Raw genomic sequence first — 17,715 nt, forward strand, 5'->3', positions numbered from 1 at the left:
TTCTGTAAGGTTATCTCTTTATTCACTAATTTTTGTAATTAAATCTTTTGTTAATTTTCATCGGACTGAGCCTCTCCTTGATCAAAATCCGTTATACGCAACAGTGTTGTTGGTGTTGAGGTCGCACCTAACTCGCTAGGCTTGCATGTCGTTTGTTTGATAACTTTTTATATTATAATGTTTGTTTACTTCAGCTACTCTTATCTCGGGTAGCAGAGGTTTTGGATTCCGCCATATTGCCCAGTCGTTTAGTATTGTTGCCTTGGCGATGCTCGTCCGTGATTCAGGGGGCGGGGCTTCTGAAGGTCCACTGAAGGGAGGGGTGGAGTAGTTTGGACGTAGAGTTGAACAAGCTTTCTCCACAAACGCATTTTGTCCTATCATATTAACATAACAGGCTACTGAAGGGCCTTTTTAATGCCCAATTTTGATTTCTTTAAATTATCCCAGATTTTTGTGTGTGACATATTGCCACACTACCCTGCTTTTATGTTGACAGCGGCTGCGTCCTAGTACTTCCGCCAGTCTCGTGCCGCAGCAGTTGTGTGGACCCGCTCGGCAGTTACCTTCCTGTGGTTTTCTTCTCCGTCACTAACGTACGGGGCTCCGGCCCGGTGTCCAACCAGCCGCAGCCGCTGAGAAACGTTTGAGAAATGTGTCACCCGTGTGCCGAGGTGGCGAGAGACACCAGTTTTACAAAAACAGGTGGGTCTTTTTTTGAAATTCAAAATTTGTTTTAACTAGCTAGCTAAGCTGTGTGGATCATTGATTTCACTGCCGCAGTTTGCTAACTGGGCATCGTTATGAGACATCATTTGCCGTCGCCGCCCGGCCGTTGAGAAGCACACCCAATGAAATGTCTCTTAGTTAACGTTAGATCACATGTTATTTCAACAGACTGCATTAATTACAGCCAGGCTCCTAATCCCAGATGAATAGCTAAGTAAATGTCTCGATCATATCGTTTAATCCACAGATGAAGGCCAACAAGGTATTCTGGTAATATAACGTTATAATGGATGTGAGTTTATAAATCCTGATCTTTGTCTTAAAATGTAACGTTAGGCCCTGAAAAACAATACAGTACAATGTTTTATCTGGAGTATTTCCATTGCAAATTACTGTGTTTGTTCGTATTTAATTAATCTTGCCTCACGATGTTACCACTATGATATTATAGTGGAACTATAGGATATAACGTTAGGGTCACTGTAACATGCATGTAAGAGTCTACATTGTATGCTGTCCTTGTATCATTATTGTAGTCCTATCTGGTTAGACTGACGGTGCCAAATTGGCTAAATAACCACTCACATTGTTGAAGTTATATCATCAACATATGCTTTTAGTGGTTTTGAATCGCCTTTGTTTAGATGTGTGTTGTCAGCTTGTGAAAAAGACACACAACGATGAATCGTTATTAACTACTCTATCAGCGACATTAATCGCCAAGTATTTTATTTATTTTATTTTATCTCCCCTATGCCAGTGAACTGAATATCTTTGCGATGTGGACAAAACAAGACATGAATGTCATCGTGGGCTTTGGGAAAGACTGATTGGCATTTGTCACCATTTTCTGACATTTTATAGACCAAACAACTAATCCAGAGTAATTGACAATGAAATAATTGTTAGTTTCAGCCCTCAAGGAAAGTAGGTTTTTGTTAGACCAACTGCACAAGAAAACTGCACAATCTCTCGATGAGGTCTACCCTTGCTACGTGTGTTAACTCTATCTAACTCTACTGGCAGACCGACTAGAAGGATTTTGTTTGTGGAACAGGGAAAAAATTCATACTTTGGATCTGAGGGCGCCAAAAACGTGATCCTGAATCCTTTATACCTACAGTACAATTAACATCCACTCATCGAAAAATACACCCAATCAGAATGGGATTTAGCTGAACCCAGCAACAGGCAAATTAATAAAAATTATAACGATATATTCACATCTCAAATACATTTAATTGTGCTAAGAGTCTTTACGCAAAAGAAAGCAAAATCTCATAGTCGGGGCTGTAGAGTCCTTTGATAGTTGTGCGCAAGGGCTGCAACTAATTATTATTTTTAGTGTAGATAAATCTACAGATTATCTTTTCAATTAATCTGTCATTTATACTAAAAATGTAAGAAAATAGTGAACAATTTCCTAAAACCTGGTGGGACGTCTACAAATGTCATGTCCGGCTAACATACAAAAATTCATAATCTATTTTCTGTCCAATATGTTTTTAATAATTTAATGTGCAATAATTAATGTGCAATATTCTCTGCTGCTATTTATTCATTAGTCCATTTTGGCTCACCATAATAATTCTTAATAATGTAAAAACCCACTCTCCTTTATATTTGTCTTTATATTTTTATTTATACTATTATATTTATATACTCTTTATCTATCTACCTTTGACAAGTGTGCAATTGTGAAAAAAGAATTTCCCCTCGGGGATCAATAAAGTATTTCTGACTCTGATGTATACAGAGAAAAAAAACAGTACATCCTCACACTGAAGAAGGAATTAGGAACTGTTTGGTGAAATAGTGGAGATTAATTTTGTATTAATCGACTAATTGGGTCATCCCTGTTGTGTACTCAGCACCGACCAATATGAGATGGTCTGAGACTCTTGTGATCCTGTCTTAAACTTGTCTGAGATGATTGAATTTTCCCCTCACGTCTAGTCCAGTATATGTTAAGCAACAACCACATCACTGGGAAGGAATACCCAAATATGCCATCCCCTGTTGATTACTCACCCGTGCTGTATTATGATGTGCGCACTATCATGATGGAGAAGAGGTCAGTAAATACGAGGCTCTCTGTTGCTTGGAGTACTTTGAATGTCCTTTGGGTGTTAGCTCTCAGGTGGAAATTTTTGAACTTGCAGTATTGAGAGATACCAAACACAAAGTCTAATGGAAAGTAATAAAAGTTCAAGCCAACGATTAGCAATGATAATGCTGCCATTTATCTATCTTTCTATCCACCCATTTCCTAAACCACTTATCTTATTTGCAAAGGGGACCAGAGTTTATCCCAGCATGGATTGGGCGAGAGGCAGTGTACACTCAGGACAGGTCTAACACATGACAACCGTTATAGAGAGGAGGGAGAGGCAAAATCATTTGAATATGGGGGTAATATTGCACAAGACATTCCTAGTTTTGCACTTGGATGTTCACATGGGAAGTGGCAGAAATAGTTGTGTCAAGAATGAAGAAAGAGAGTTAGACAGAGAAGGTCAGACCCTGACTCCTGCACAGTGATTGTCAGTTTTCTTAAAGTTACAGACACGGTTGCAAATTCAAACATCAGAAAGGTGTTAGGGGAGTTAGTTTCTGAAGGTATTCGTCTATCCAACAAGCAGTTCTGATTAAGCATAATGGGGTGGTGATAGAGCAATGGATAAGACACATGCCTTTAGTGTGAGAGACCTGGGTTTGATACCAACTCTGACCCATCCACCATTGATCAAGGCACTTGATCTGTCTGTACACATAATTAATGTCAGTTTAATTCCAGTCTGGACAAAAGTGTTGGGATGACTGACTGAAACTGTCACCCCGAGAGCCATGGCATGGCTAAACCTGAGTTTTACCAAACCTGCATGTCTGTAGACCCAAAGGAAACCCACATACACATGAAGAGAAAATGCAGACTGCATAGAAAGGCCTCAGCAGGCTGCCAGATTCAGAACCTGGACCTTCGTCCTTTGTTTAAATTCAGTATGTTGATGTGAATATGAAAATTCAGTTTGAAAAAAGACACAGACATAAAATACAGTGATTTTTAAAATGTCACACATTCACTGGGCAAAATAAGAAAACTCTGGCTTTTTTCGCTGGTGCCTTTTTTTTTTCTTTGTTCTTCACAAATTTGTTGTAATGATCTGGATGGCGGCTCTTAAGATGAGCAGTTCAAATTGTGGTGTTGAAGGGATGTGATTTGGTTCCTCCTCTATGACCGACAATGAGCAATCATTGCAAATAGCAACATTGCTGTTTTGGACACTTCCAAAAAAACATAATTAATGCTTCATCTTATCAGCCTGTCATATCAACAGAAATTTTCATTTTGCTCCGATACAATACACATTTCCTTTTTAAAGCCTTTATCCACTGATACTGTTGATGTGCCGGTATTTTCCTGCGTCCCTAAAATGCAGCTTTGTTCAAGGAACAAATTCAGGAGAAATGTACTGGGATAAGGCTATAAACAGGAAGCCAAGAGCTGGGGGAAAAGTCTTAACAAATCAACTCCACCCCCTCCCCTAAGAGCCAACAATAGTCAACTGTTGGGACATGGAGCCAGCAAACCTATTTCTTAAAAAAAAAAACATGCTACGGAAACAGCAACAAAAGAGAACTTTACATCTGGACGTGTACGCCCACCGGAGTTCCAAACTCATGGGGAACCATGGAGAAGAAGGCCAGAGACAGACAGAAGTGGAGGGACCTTTTTACTGCCAGCCCACATAATGGGAATGACTGACCGACTGATTGCTCTGGTCCTGTTTTATGGTGGTGATGGCTTTAGTTCGTCAAAGGAGAAGTCCTTGGTTGAAATTCCAGAGGAGTGGTTTAGGAAGGCGGCAGTTTTATGCATGGAACTTTATTTTCCTGTGGCAGATAATGTGAAACAAATCTTGGATGTCATCAGTGACACACAATCACAAATTGAGTTTACCCGATCTGGAACTGGATGCTAGAGGGAAGCTCTTCAAAAGTTTGATGCTTTTATCGTAAGGCTATTAACTATAGTTTGAATTAGGGAACATGCATAAGGCTTCAGATTTGTCTGCCATCGGTGTTTGGCAACAGGAAACAGTGGAAGTAAGCAGTTTTCTGGATAAAGTCATGTCACACACACTAAGCATATTAATGTACTATTCTGGTTTTGGATATCTAATTAGTCTGATGCCAATAATACAATGAATGGAAAGCCTTTTGCCTGTTGTTGTTATTAATACCATGTAAAGATCACAATTTACATGTGTTTTGTCAGCTGTTGGGGTCACCGTGTGCTGTTATTTCTCACTTGAAGTAAAGCAGCGATGTAACAGCGGAGGCCCACGGTGACTGTACTGCCATTCTGGTTTGAACTGGATAAAACAAGGCTTTTTTTGTGACTGCTTGACCAGCTATCCTCTTTCATCTTTCCCCTGTATATAAAGGGAAAGTTGAGCATACAGGGGAAAACAATTGTGGAAATGTCCAACTTTGTATTAACATGGGCAGCCAAAGTGATAAGATCATGATATTTGACTATTCTCTTCAAGCTGGTGCTTGTCCACACCAAACTTTTATTCCAAGTAATAGCTTAGTCTCAGGTTAACATGAAGAAAATACTGCTTAGATTGCTGTATTTGTTGCATTACTCACACATTTACTGGGTGAGGAAGTAGCCTAGTTGTGGTTGAGCAGATGCACTCAAATGTAAATGGACGCCCGGAGAGTCTTTTGGTTTCGGGGTTTATTTGTTACGTGGTCAGCAGCAACGTCTCACTTGGTATCACTTACATTTTGCTGAGAGAGCTTTCCAGTTGTTGCTGTTCTTGACTTGATTTCAATATCCCGGATCTCATTCTGATGAAGAAGTGAAAACAACCCATTTGACAAAGCTCATCAAAAAACTAGGAGCAGTGATTCATGTTTATGACTAAAGATTCAACTTGGAACCACTATCCTAAAGAAGACACTGGCAAAACTTCATTGTGCCATGAACTTGTTTGTGCAGAGAAATTGTTGCACGTCAGGAGAGAAGGAAAAACGTAGACTTGCGTGAACATGTGTGCTGTGTCAGGCTTTCTCTACAGTCTCTGAACCGCAGTGTGCTGTTGGCACATGCAGGATGCTTAGGATCTCCATGACACACAGCAGATGTTCTGATCTTTTTTGTGCATGTAATAGGTTTGCAAAGTGAAAAAGCCCAAAGTCCACCCCAAAGGGAGTTCCCATCTCCAACAGAAAACACAGCTCTTAACTGCCTGAAAACAGCTTGTTTGTAGTCCAGTCTTTACTTCCCTTTCTTGTGATGTCACAATGAAAATATATGTCATAATGCTCGCTGAGCGACTAGTCCGACACATTGTCAAAAACACCGGTGGAAAAACCCTGAGCTGCAGCACACTTCCCCTCTTCCTTCCAAACACTAGCTACCCTCCAAGCAGTCAATGGACATAAAGTTGTTACTGTGATGTAGAGACAGAGCTCAGTTAAAACTTTATGGATGAAAGATAATTTTGTTACAGATTAATAACTCACCACTCTGAAACTCTTGCTCCAGTCCAAATTGCCAACCTGGTCTGCAACATGTAGCTTACAGCTAAATCGAAGCTGTTTACCGTCTTTTTCCGACCTGCCCTTCTCTGCTTCTGATTGGCTAGTAGTCCTTAATTTGGAACTGTGCATGTGCAATTCCCAACAAAGATCATTTAGAGACAAGATGTATCACTCCATAGCTAAAACGAAGCCTTAAACACACAGGGTGAAAAGACAAGCTGCAGCAATGTGCAGTACGACAAAGAATATGGTGTTTTTTGAAAATTAAACCATGTAAACCTGTTCTGGTACAAGTCCAAAATAGGATTTTGAATCTGAAAATGAGCATAATACCACCTCTTTAAACATGCTGAATGGACTGCATGTATGTTGACGATAACTGAATTGGAGTTCTTTCCCTAACTGTATAGAGGATTTATAGACTGGTTTGTGTGCAATGTCATCACAGAGATACGCGTGCAACTAGGTGGCAGAAAGCATTGCTCTGTCTTTGCCACATATCAGTCTATACGGCTAGCAGCAGTGTTGGGAAAATTTCACAGAAATTGTAATGCTTTACTTTTTACTTATTACTCCATTAAAAAGTAATATTACGTTACTTATTACTGGGTATTAAATGTAAATAGTAACGTTACTCGTAACATTACTATTACTTTCAACCACCCCGTCCCATCCTTAAAAGTGATGGAAAACCTGTTCAGCAGCGCATTTTAATCCACTTTACTGGAATAATAATTAACCTGAGGAGTCAACAACCATTCAAACAGAAAACATGCTGTATCATATAGGCTATGGATATAGGCTACTTAAAGCTAATAAAAAACAAAGCGGGTCCCTCCCGACATTTTTAACTAATTGCGTGTTCATAACAGATACAAACATACATAACGTTTCTTAACGCCACTGGCTGAAATATGTCTCTCCAGACTTTTTAAACTAATAGCATATTCAAAACAGCAGCAATGAGCATAATTGTTACGAAACATAACGTTTTTTTAACACAGAGAAGTGTCTTGACTTTAGAACTAACGTTACTGTTTTGCACATGCATTTATAAGAGAAGTATTCAGTGCTTTACAAAACACAAAACGTTACTCAGAGTCACTCTCTTCAGCCGAGTGGATGCTCAACTAGCACAGACTGGAGTTTCTTTCTACGGGCTAAGTTTCACGTTGCTGTGCTGCTTTAACAGATGCTTCAATACAAAATTGTTCGCGGTTGAAAGCTTTTTGCTGGTCGCACAAAGTTTACAACAGAAGACATGTTCTTTGCATCTCTGAGTGTGACACAGTAGACCTAATAGCAATACTTACAGCTGTGGAAAGAACACCTCTCTCCCTCGTTATCCATTCTTCCTTTTGGCTAACAGCTGACTTGAACAACAGCGCAGTCGTGCATGTTATATTAATATGCAAATGAAACACAAACAAACAGATCCAACTCTGAAATGACAGTTTATTATCAAGTCAACAAGAATTTATAAACAATGTGAGTCTACGTTGATTACAGTGGTTGACTACAGTCTTCTGACCAGCTACGTGGTTTTGACCCCTGACTGCGCGGACATCCAGTAGTGTTTGTATACAAACAAGAAACCCGCCTATTGAGTTGCAGAACAGAAAGGGGTGATGTCTTTCTTCTTAGGCATGAAACTCTGATATTAATATGTAATGTATCCATCTGTAATGTAACTTAAAACATTTGACGGTTTCAGCTTCTCAACTGTGATGTTGTACTGTTTTATATAACTGTCAATTGAATATTTCAAAGTGTTGGCTGTGTCAGCAAAACAAGTAATATGAAGATATCACCGTGGCAAATTTTGATGGGTATTTTCACTATATTCTGAATGTTTTATGGACGAAACAATTTTAATAGATTAATTGATCATTTAAAATAATAATTTGATGCATTTCAAGTTGTTAAAAGACCTGCATACATCTTTAAACTGCTTGTTTTGGCTGACCAACAATCCAAAACCCAAAGATATTCAGTTTTAGAGCTGCAATGATTAATTAGTATTAAATGAATAACTATTAAATGAGAAAGAAAAGTCAAAATTCTCTAATTCCAGCTACTTAAATGTAAATATTTTCTTCCTTTATTACTCCTCTACAACCTATGGGTTGTGGACAAAACAAGACATTTGAGGACATTAATCGACCATGAAAATAATCATTAGTTGCAGCCCTTATTCAGTTTACTATCACAGAGGACAAAAAATGGTTTTCAGAATACATTCCCATACTTCACCAACTCATGTCCTGTTTTCTCTGTCTTTTTAGATAAACTATCATGATTCCCATCACAGAGCTCCGGTACTTTGCTGACACCCAGCCAGCGTACCGTATCCTGAAGCCATGGTGGGACGTTTTCACAGACTACATCTCAATCATAATGCTGATGATTGCTGTGTTCGGTGGTACACTGCAGGTCACACAGGACAAAATGATCTGCCTGCCTTGCAAGTGGGTGGTCAACAAGTCATGCGAGACCATGCCCATCCCAAATGTGACCATCAGTGCACCAGAACCCAAAGGCATTCAGTATGACCTCGACCGTCACCAGTATAACTATGTCGACGCTGTGTGCTATGAGAACAAACTACACTGGTTTGCCAAATATTTCCCCTATCTGGTGCTGCTCCACACCCTTATCTTCCTGGCCTGCAGCAACTTCTGGTTCAAGTTCCCCCGCACAAGCTCAAAACTGGAGCACTTTGTCTCCATCCTCCTCAAGTGCTTTGACTCCCCGTGGACAACACGGGCTTTGTCCGAGACCGTGGTGGAGGAGAGCGACCCCAAGCCTCTGGGAAAAATGAACGGATCGATGGACAAGAAGGCCTCGTCTGTGAGCGAGGACGTTGAGGCTAGCGTGCCCATGCTCCAACGAACAAAGTCCAGAATTGAACAGGGAATTGTGGATCGCTCTGAAACTGGAGTTTTAGATAAAAAGGAAGGGGAGCAGGCTAAGGCTCTTTTTGAGAAGGTTAAGAAGTTCAGGATTCATGTAGAGGAGGGTGATATAGTGTACCGTCTTTACATACGTCAAACCATCATCAAGGTAATCAAGTTTATACTGATAATTAGCTACACAGCCTACTATGTACGCTATATAAGGTTCAATGTAATGTGCTCGGTGAACATTCAGGAACTAACAGGGTACAGCACCTACTATTGTGCTCACCCGTTAGCAACTCTTTTTAAGATATTGGCCTGTTTCTACATCAGCTTGGTGGTGGTTTATGGTCTTATCTGCATGTACACTCTCTGTTGGATGCTCAGACGCTCCCTCAAACGATACTCCTTTGAATCAATCCGCGAGGAAAGCAGCTATAGTGACATCCCTGACGTGAAGAACGACTTTGCCTTCATGCTACACATGATAGATCAGTATGACCCTCTCTACTCAAAGCGCTTTGCTGTGTTTCTGTCAGAGGTGAGCGAGAACAAGCTGAGACAGCTGAACCTGAACAATGAGTGGACGTTGGAGAAGCTGAGGCAGCGAATCACCAAGAACTCCCAGGATAAGCTGGAGCTGCATCTGTTCATGCTCATTGGGATCCCAGACACAGTATTTGATCTAATTGAGCTGGAGGTGCTCAAGCTGGAGCTTATCCCTGATGTAACCATCCCACCTATCATCGCCCAGCTCTCGAACCTGAGGGAGATGTGGCTCTATCACACCCCGGCTAAGATTGAGGCTCCTGCTCTTGCTTTCCTGAGAGAGAACCTGAAGTCTCTCCACATAAAGTTCACAGACATCAAGGAGATCCCACTGTGGATCTACAGCCTGAAGAACCTCAGTGAGCTGCACCTAACCGGGAACCTGAGTGCTGAGAACAACCGCTACATTGTGATCGATGGGCTTCGGGAGCTCAAAAGGCTCAAAGTGCTGCGTCTGAAGAGCAACCTGACCAAGCTGCCGCAGGTGGTGACGGATGTGGGCGTGCACCTCCAGAAGCTCTCCGTCAACAACGAGGGTACCAAGCTGATGGTGCTCAACAGCCTGAAGAAAATGGTCAACCTGACGGAGCTCGAGCTTCTTCGCTGCGATCTTGAACGCATTCCACACTCCATCTTTAGTTTGCACAACCTGCAGGAGATTGACCTGAAGGACAACAACCTGAAGACAATAGAGGAGATCATCAGCTTCCAGCACCTGCACCGGCTTGTGTGCCTGAAGCTGTGGTACAACCAGATTGCCTACATCCCCATTCAGATTGGAACACTTACCAACCTGGAGAGGTTGTATCTAAACCGGAACAAGATAGAGAAAATCCCCAGCCAACTGTTCTTCTGCCGCAAGCTGCGTTTCTTAGACCTGAGTCACAACAACCTGACCAGCATCCACGCTGATATAGGCTTCCTCCAGAATCTGCAGTACTTTGCTGTGACAGCCAACAGGGTGAGAAGCAAAACCTCCCTTAAAATTGTCTAGTCCATGTTTGTATCACATTTCCATCTGTCTTCACCGCTCTAAGATTAGCTCAAAGGCCAGATAAGGTATTTATAAAGGTCAAACGCTGAGATATTCATAGACAGGATGGGAATTATGGCTCCAAAGATAACCACATGGCCGAGGCCTGGGGAGTTATGTTTTGTCAACAGATTCTTTGCCGTATGTTCCAGAGTTTTAAAAATGTCCTTTAGAAGTCAAGTCCAAAAAGGTTTAAAATATTGATATAATCTTGGTCTGTTTATCCACTTTCCACTGACTGAAAGATGTGTGTTCAGTGGCATGTTGTAAACGCAGTCCTGTTCTGTACACAGCATTTAAATGTTAAAGTGCTGTCACACATGTTAGATAAAAGTCCTCCTGTCTGGAATCAAGCCTAGGTTTTTTACTGCCAAGCCCACAACACACTAACACAATTTTTCTCTGAGACCACATTATTTTTCTTTGAGCATGATGTACGCCTTGCCATTTTCACAGTATCAGCTTCTGTTAAAACATTTTCCCACCTCACCTGTATACTTCCTATTACTTTTCAAGGAAACCATCACAAATGGTCCTTATTCAGGATGTTGTTTGTTTCAGTTGCAAAGATCGTTAACTTAAATACTTTTAGGGCGATGCCAAATCCTGCCATTACAGTCATGGCTGGGTTAGTCCATTTGGCTTTGGGTGAAGTAGATCGCTTCAGTATTGCTGTGTATTTGATTCACGACTTAGGAATTTCATTCTGTAGAACAACAGCATTTCCCCCAAAAACTCAAAAGTGTACAGGATCATGTTTTTTCAGTAAAGGCTACTATTATTACTTTTTTACTGCGCTTGCTTGTGTGGTTGCGCACTGAAAATAGGTTCCAGCAGGTTTGTTTGCAGCCAAAAATAGCTCTATTTAATGGGACCCATCTGGTGTCTCTTCTGTTTTTAAGGCCTCTCTCCTAAATCCTCTTTATACTATTGGCACATTATCAATCCAAATGAGATGTGTAATTGTAAATATTGTGTCCATGTAGGTATTTCAATAGGATAGGAAATAGTGATTTTTTTGTGGACATCAATTTTGAACAAAAAGAATTACAAATAGGATGAGGAGTTTGTTGTCTATAAGCACAAAGGCTACAAGAATACACGACTGTTGTTTGTGACACTGTTAACCTACATCCCTTGTTTTTCTGCCTGTTATCCTCCCCTCTTCAGATCGAGACTTTGCCGCCGGAGATGTTCAAGTGCAAGAAGCTGCGTACTCTGAATCTGGGGAACAACTGCCTGCAGACGCTGCCATCACGCTTCGGAGAGCTCACCGGGTTGACCCAGCTTGAGCTGCGAGGGAACCGTCTGGAGTGCCTGCCAGTGGAGCTCGGTGAGTGTCGGCTGTTGAAGAGGAGCGGCCTGGTGGTGGAGGAGGACCTGTTCAACACGCTGCCCACAGAAGTCAAAGAGCAGCTTTGGCGGGCCGATAAGGAGATAGCTTGAGCCAAACCTGCTGCTGCAGAGGAAAGAAGCTTGATTGGAGAAATAAACGAGCAGACTCAAAGGTTTTACAGTTACATTTGCAGTTGTGGTGCAGTGTGGCTCAGAAAACTGGCAGTAGTAAATCAATTATAGTGCAACTGACAGCTAGTTTGTTGAGGCATGGAGGTGTTGGTCCTGTTGTTTTCTTCAGGCTCGCTGTACGCTGAACATGCTTGGAGGTATCGTTTTGTGTGCACAAAACAACTCCGTGATGAACATCAACAGATCATCCCACAGCAGATCTCACAGCTTAGGCCTTAACTCAGAGGACTGCTGAAACGACATCACAGAGAAGCTGTCAAATATTCAGCAGAAAACAAATGGGAACAAACTCTACAGTACAATGTCTAAATACCCTGCAGTTGTTAATTTATAACGTCGGCCTGTGTGGCAGCACATTTGTTACTGGAGCTGTGGAGAAGTGCACCATTGTTCTTTGACTCATTCACAGAACATCATGTCTTAACTAGGCATGTGAAACAGGCTTCACCGTATTTTGCATGACAAAACATCAGACACATTACTGATGTGTCTTATTAAGGTATGTGAGATTTATTGTTATTGGTCTGTTGAAACGAGGTCAAGGTAATTTGGTACTTTCAAATGCTACCACACATTGGTATCATGTTTGGGCCTTTGAAACGGCCTGTGTTGTGATGTCAAGTAATACATGATCAAAATGACAGTGAGTCCAACACATTTGACACAGCAACTGATTTGTTGTTTTAAGAATTTATTTTAAGCTTCTTGTGGAACGTATAACTGTAGTCAAAGATCTTAAGTGACCTTTGTTCAGTTGACAGCGAATATGTTGCTTCACTGACTAGATTGTAATGACACAAGGTGTCCCCCGGCTGACACGAAGTTTGTAGTCCCTGAATTAAAGTCACAGGGTCATAAACATTCAGAAAGCACCGGTCAATGTTGATTTGTGTCTTTTTTAAATGAAAACATGTGCAAGCACGCATGGCACTCATACAGCCAGTAGATAATACGTAGACCAATAAAACAAGCAAGAATCAAGATACTTTTTGAATTATGGGACCATTAGATGATTATTACCTAAATGGCACCTCCAAGTGGCTGAACTCCTGCAGATGTGAGACAGGAGAGTCTTAAATAGCTGGTAGGTGCACTGCCAGTTTCCAAAAGAAGTGTTGTTGTTGATGACTCAAGTGCCCAGCTGTTTGTATGCTGGTCCTTCTATTTATCATGCTTGGTTTACTCAAGGGAAAGCTGCACATTTGTCAGCGCTTTGTTTATCCATTCAGGAGCAAAATGAGGACAAACAGGAAATTACAGAGTGAAGGGAACTGGTTTTGACCGACCCACACAAGGGAAACATTTATTCACAGAGAGAGTATACAGAATTTGATTTCCACATCCATGGTCCAAATTAGTGCAACATGCTTTGTCTGCTTGAAACACTTTTCTTGTTAAGACCTTGGATTTAATAGCATCATTTGGAGTAACCCTGCTATGTTTACTCCAGCCAGGCATCTCGTTGCTAATATGGCCTTATCTTTTACAAGCTGTATGCCCTGTTAATGATCACAAACATCACGTTCGTGACTTTTTTAATGTGTTGTAAAATGTATAGCTAAAATATTTAACGTCTTTTGTTTCATACATAGCCATATGGTATGTTGTCTTATTGTTACCAGCTGTTTCTTTTTGATTTTAGCTTTAAAAGAGATTTAAGGGACATTTCACTATAATGATACAATTGCACCTTTGTTCACAGTGAATTATTTTATTTTTTTCACTGAGGCCTTGGCTAAATCCAAATGCCCTTCTAGGGGTCATTAGTGAAGTGCAGTCCTGTTCTGAAAGAAGAGCCTCAGTCTTGAATGTGTTTACTAGAAACCAGTAAAAACTGGAAGCAAAGGTCACAGACAAAGATGAGAGCAAAAAAGAACACATGCCACCAGACAAAGGTCAAAGGGAATCTCAGCTTTTCCAACATGTATAACATTTTAAAAATAAACATTGTTTTTATATGGCATGTCCACCTTGGAATGTCTGCTCTGGTTTAATTTTGGTCTTGCCAAGTAACAGCAAGAACATGTTTTTCACTACATGTCATCACCTGTTGGATGCCAAAAGATTAATGCTAATAGGCAAAACAATGAGGTACTAGCACATTAAACTAAACAAAATAAATATATTATTATAGTGCAGTAGCTGGCCAAAGATATAGGGACAGGTTGTTGGACAACTTGCATCATCTAAAGTAAATTTGATATATAATAGGCTCATTGTAGTGGTGCAGTGCAGTTGCCAGTGCTGCTGACACTAAAAATCTCCTTCCTGCAGTGCACCGCAGAGTGTCAAAATAGCACGTTTAAACAATGTCTGTTATTGTATCAAGTGTGTTTTGGTGGTCATATCATTAGAGGTTGGATAGTCTCAACTAAATATAGTTTTTCCAGCCTTAGTAACAAGTGCTAACCTCTTTATCTGTTTCTTTATCTGGCTATTATATTTTAATTTTCTGACCTCCAGAGCTCTGACCAGGGTGATACAGTCACTTCCCTCTGAGTCACAAGATGAGCACATTTAACCTGCACTCCCTTTCCTGCATGTCAGCATCAGTGAAGGTCTGAGAGGAGGTCAGACAGCCATTTGCAGAGCACCAAAAGGAAGTCTTAGTGATTAATAAAATTCCCCTTGGTTGAGTGAAAACTCTTATGCTAGTACTTTAGTATCATGTCAGAAGCAGCTCATTCTCATCTAAATATTAAATAACTTCAATATATTTAAGATCTTTTTTTTTCATTCTGTGCAAATGCGCCAAAATACGTTCGCTTTTAACTTTGTGTTCTCTCTCCATGAATTTATGTGAAAGTATGAAATATAAAAAATGGGCTTCTGTTTGTATGTTATGTATGCCTTAAGTTGTGTGCAACGGCATGATTGATAATTTTTTTCTTACACAGAATTACAGAGGGTTACAGCAGACGGTCAGTGTTCTGATATCTTTGGACACAGCTCCTTTTCCCTAAAAACAAAACAGTACTTCACAACTGAACAAAAGCAACTCTTGACAATCTAACACTGTAAACGGAGGGTAGCTCACCCTCCAGTGTGGGCATTGTGTGTAACGGTACACATTGGTTAATATCTGCAATATATTGACTTTTTTTGGGAATACTCCTTTTTGAACCCAATACTTGCAGTACTCAAAAAAGAAACTGCCATGATTGCATTGACATCTAATCTCTACCTATGTATAAAACTTTCAAATACACAATTGTATTTACTATGTACGATTAAATCATCTCTGTATTCTGGTGCCTGTAGATTAGGGATGTACGAAAACAGTTGGTTCCCCTTTCAGGGTTCAGATCCATTACATCTTGTAGCATGAGTTTGTCAATCTTGAACTCGTGTGTTATAGCCATACGGAAAGCCACCCACTTAACCCCATAGCAACAATCGTTGTTGAATATAAACTGGATGGACAGAATTGTTTCAATCAGCACCATCTGTATCACACGTGACATGGCCTTTATCAATGAATTGTTGCACAGTGGACTGAACACTGGCTTTTTAAGCAGACAATGGACAACTGAACTTTGATTTCCTAATGTTCAGACCCTACTTTTGTACCATTCTGAAACATGATAATAAAACAAATACTTAACACTAAATCCTTTTGCAAGAGTGTTAATTTCTTATCCAGTGGATAGTAGTTCTTTCAGTGGAAAGTCCTAAGCACTGTTGAGCTTGTTGCTGGGAAACGTATTTTACATACCTTAGTATGTCTACTGACATTTTGACTTGTCTTAGCAGGTAAAGCACAGGTTTAATTAATAACATTATGGCAAATGGCTCTGTCATGGCTGTTGCAAGCAGGGTAACAGGAATACAGTGGAAGGACCTAAATACGACTGAGCACAAGGTCAAAGGTTGAAGTGTGACCATAGTGTGACATTCTGGGCCTTGTACTGGACTGCAGTCTTCACGTACAAAAGGTCAAGCTGACACTGAATCCCTGTCGGGTTGTTTTTTTAAATTTTTATAAACTGTAAAGGTTCATACTAATTTGCAAGGAACAAAGCAAATATTAAAGCAGATGTTTCAAAAAGTAAGTTTTTTTTCTTCTTTCCTGTAATGTTAATCATCTTGTGACCCACACCTTAGAGTTATCCTGCACCTGATGTATACCTCATCTTAGGATTACACTTTCCTCTATTTAATAAGATATGAAGGGGTTATTGCCTCTGTGCTGCAATGAAAGAGTTAAAGTCCAAAATCCTATTACAGCCTCTCTATGGTTACACTTTAATTAATTTAGACACGTCACATGGTTGGAAATCAGCGTCTGCAGGATGTATGTTACCCGGATGTCTCTTTCCCGCAAGCTGGACCTCTCTGAGCAGACCATGGACTTTATGACAGATGGAGATATACAAAACGTGAGCACTACATTAAAATTATATTGAAGGTACAATGAGCTGTAGCTAACGATATGTCCTGCACTTTAAGCTTTTAACTTTAACTGCAAATGCTCAAATAAAGTATCTTAATTGGTCCCTATTCAATTTGAAGTATATGTAACACCAATAACTGTGTAGACTGTCTTTGTGTACTGTATCATATTCCTGGAAGATGTTATTGTTTATATTAATGTAGTTTATACAGTACCTGTGCACATTTCCGGCTCAGCGGTGGATGAAGTATTCAGATCTGTTACTTAATAAAAGTACTAATACCTCTCTGTAAAAATACTCACAAGTACAAAAGTAAAAGTGCTGCATTGAAAATGTTACTTAAGTAAGAGTTGTAAGTATAATCAGGAAAATGTACTTCTTGTTCTCTGTGACTGAGAGATCATTAGATTATAATTACTCATGCAATAATGTAAAAGCAGGGGTTTTACTGTTGTGGTTGGTTGAGGTTGAACTATTTTGTAAACGATTATCAAAATAGTAAGCCAATCTACTAATGTAGACTACTAGCTGTAGGCTACTTGTATAAACTGTTGGGTAATTTAATTTATAACAAAACACCGTATGTTTTAAACTGTAACTAGGCCTAAATATAGAGAAAGAAAAAGTACTACAATATCTCCCTCTGAGATGTAGTGGAGTAGAAGTAGAAAATGCATCTTGGATTCATTCTCAATCTTACGGCTCATAATCTGACAGCGATCCACTTGGACAGAGTGCACAAAGGCTGTCATTTTCAATTGCCAACAGCAAGGCCAGGCTGAGCAGAGTGAAAACGTTTAGAGAAGCATGATCATCAAAACGAATGATGCAGCACCGACATTTTCCACCCACAGGATGAAAACAAATACAGAAATTGGCATAGCAGGCTGAGAACCTAGGGTTTTCAAAAAGACCAAAAAGATTATTGGCCCTATCATTTGCTTTTTTCTTTCTTGTTGCTCAAATACCCCACGATATTTGTTGTGACTTTATTGCGCACATGACGTTTAAATGATCGACAGCAGCATCT

At 40.2% G+C, this 17,715-nt stretch overlaps 1 protein-coding gene across 1 annotated transcript; it reads left to right on the forward strand.

The window, feature by feature from the left end:
* Positions 1–349: 349 nt before the first annotated feature.
* On the forward strand, positions 350–15,902 carry lrrc8aa (leucine rich repeat containing 8 VRAC subunit Aa). Its single transcript, XM_038733728.1, has 3 exons — positions 350–705; positions 8,571–10,692; positions 11,935–15,902. Exons 2-3 carry the CDS (start codon positions 8,581–8,583, stop codon positions 12,208–12,210), a joined length of 2,388 nt encoding a protein of 795 aa, XP_038589656.1. The 5' UTR covers positions 350–705; positions 8,571–8,580; the 3' UTR covers positions 12,211–15,902.
* Positions 15,903–17,715: the final 1,813 nt, after the last annotated feature.

Source organism: Micropterus salmoides, unplaced genomic scaffold (genome assembly GCF_014851395.1).
Source record: "Micropterus salmoides isolate LMB-PRFRI ecotype aquatic unplaced genomic scaffold, ASM1485139v1 Ms_hic_scaffold_20, whole genome shotgun sequence".
Classification (NCBI taxonomy): Eukaryota; Metazoa; Chordata; class Actinopteri; order Centrarchiformes; family Centrarchidae; genus Micropterus; species Micropterus salmoides.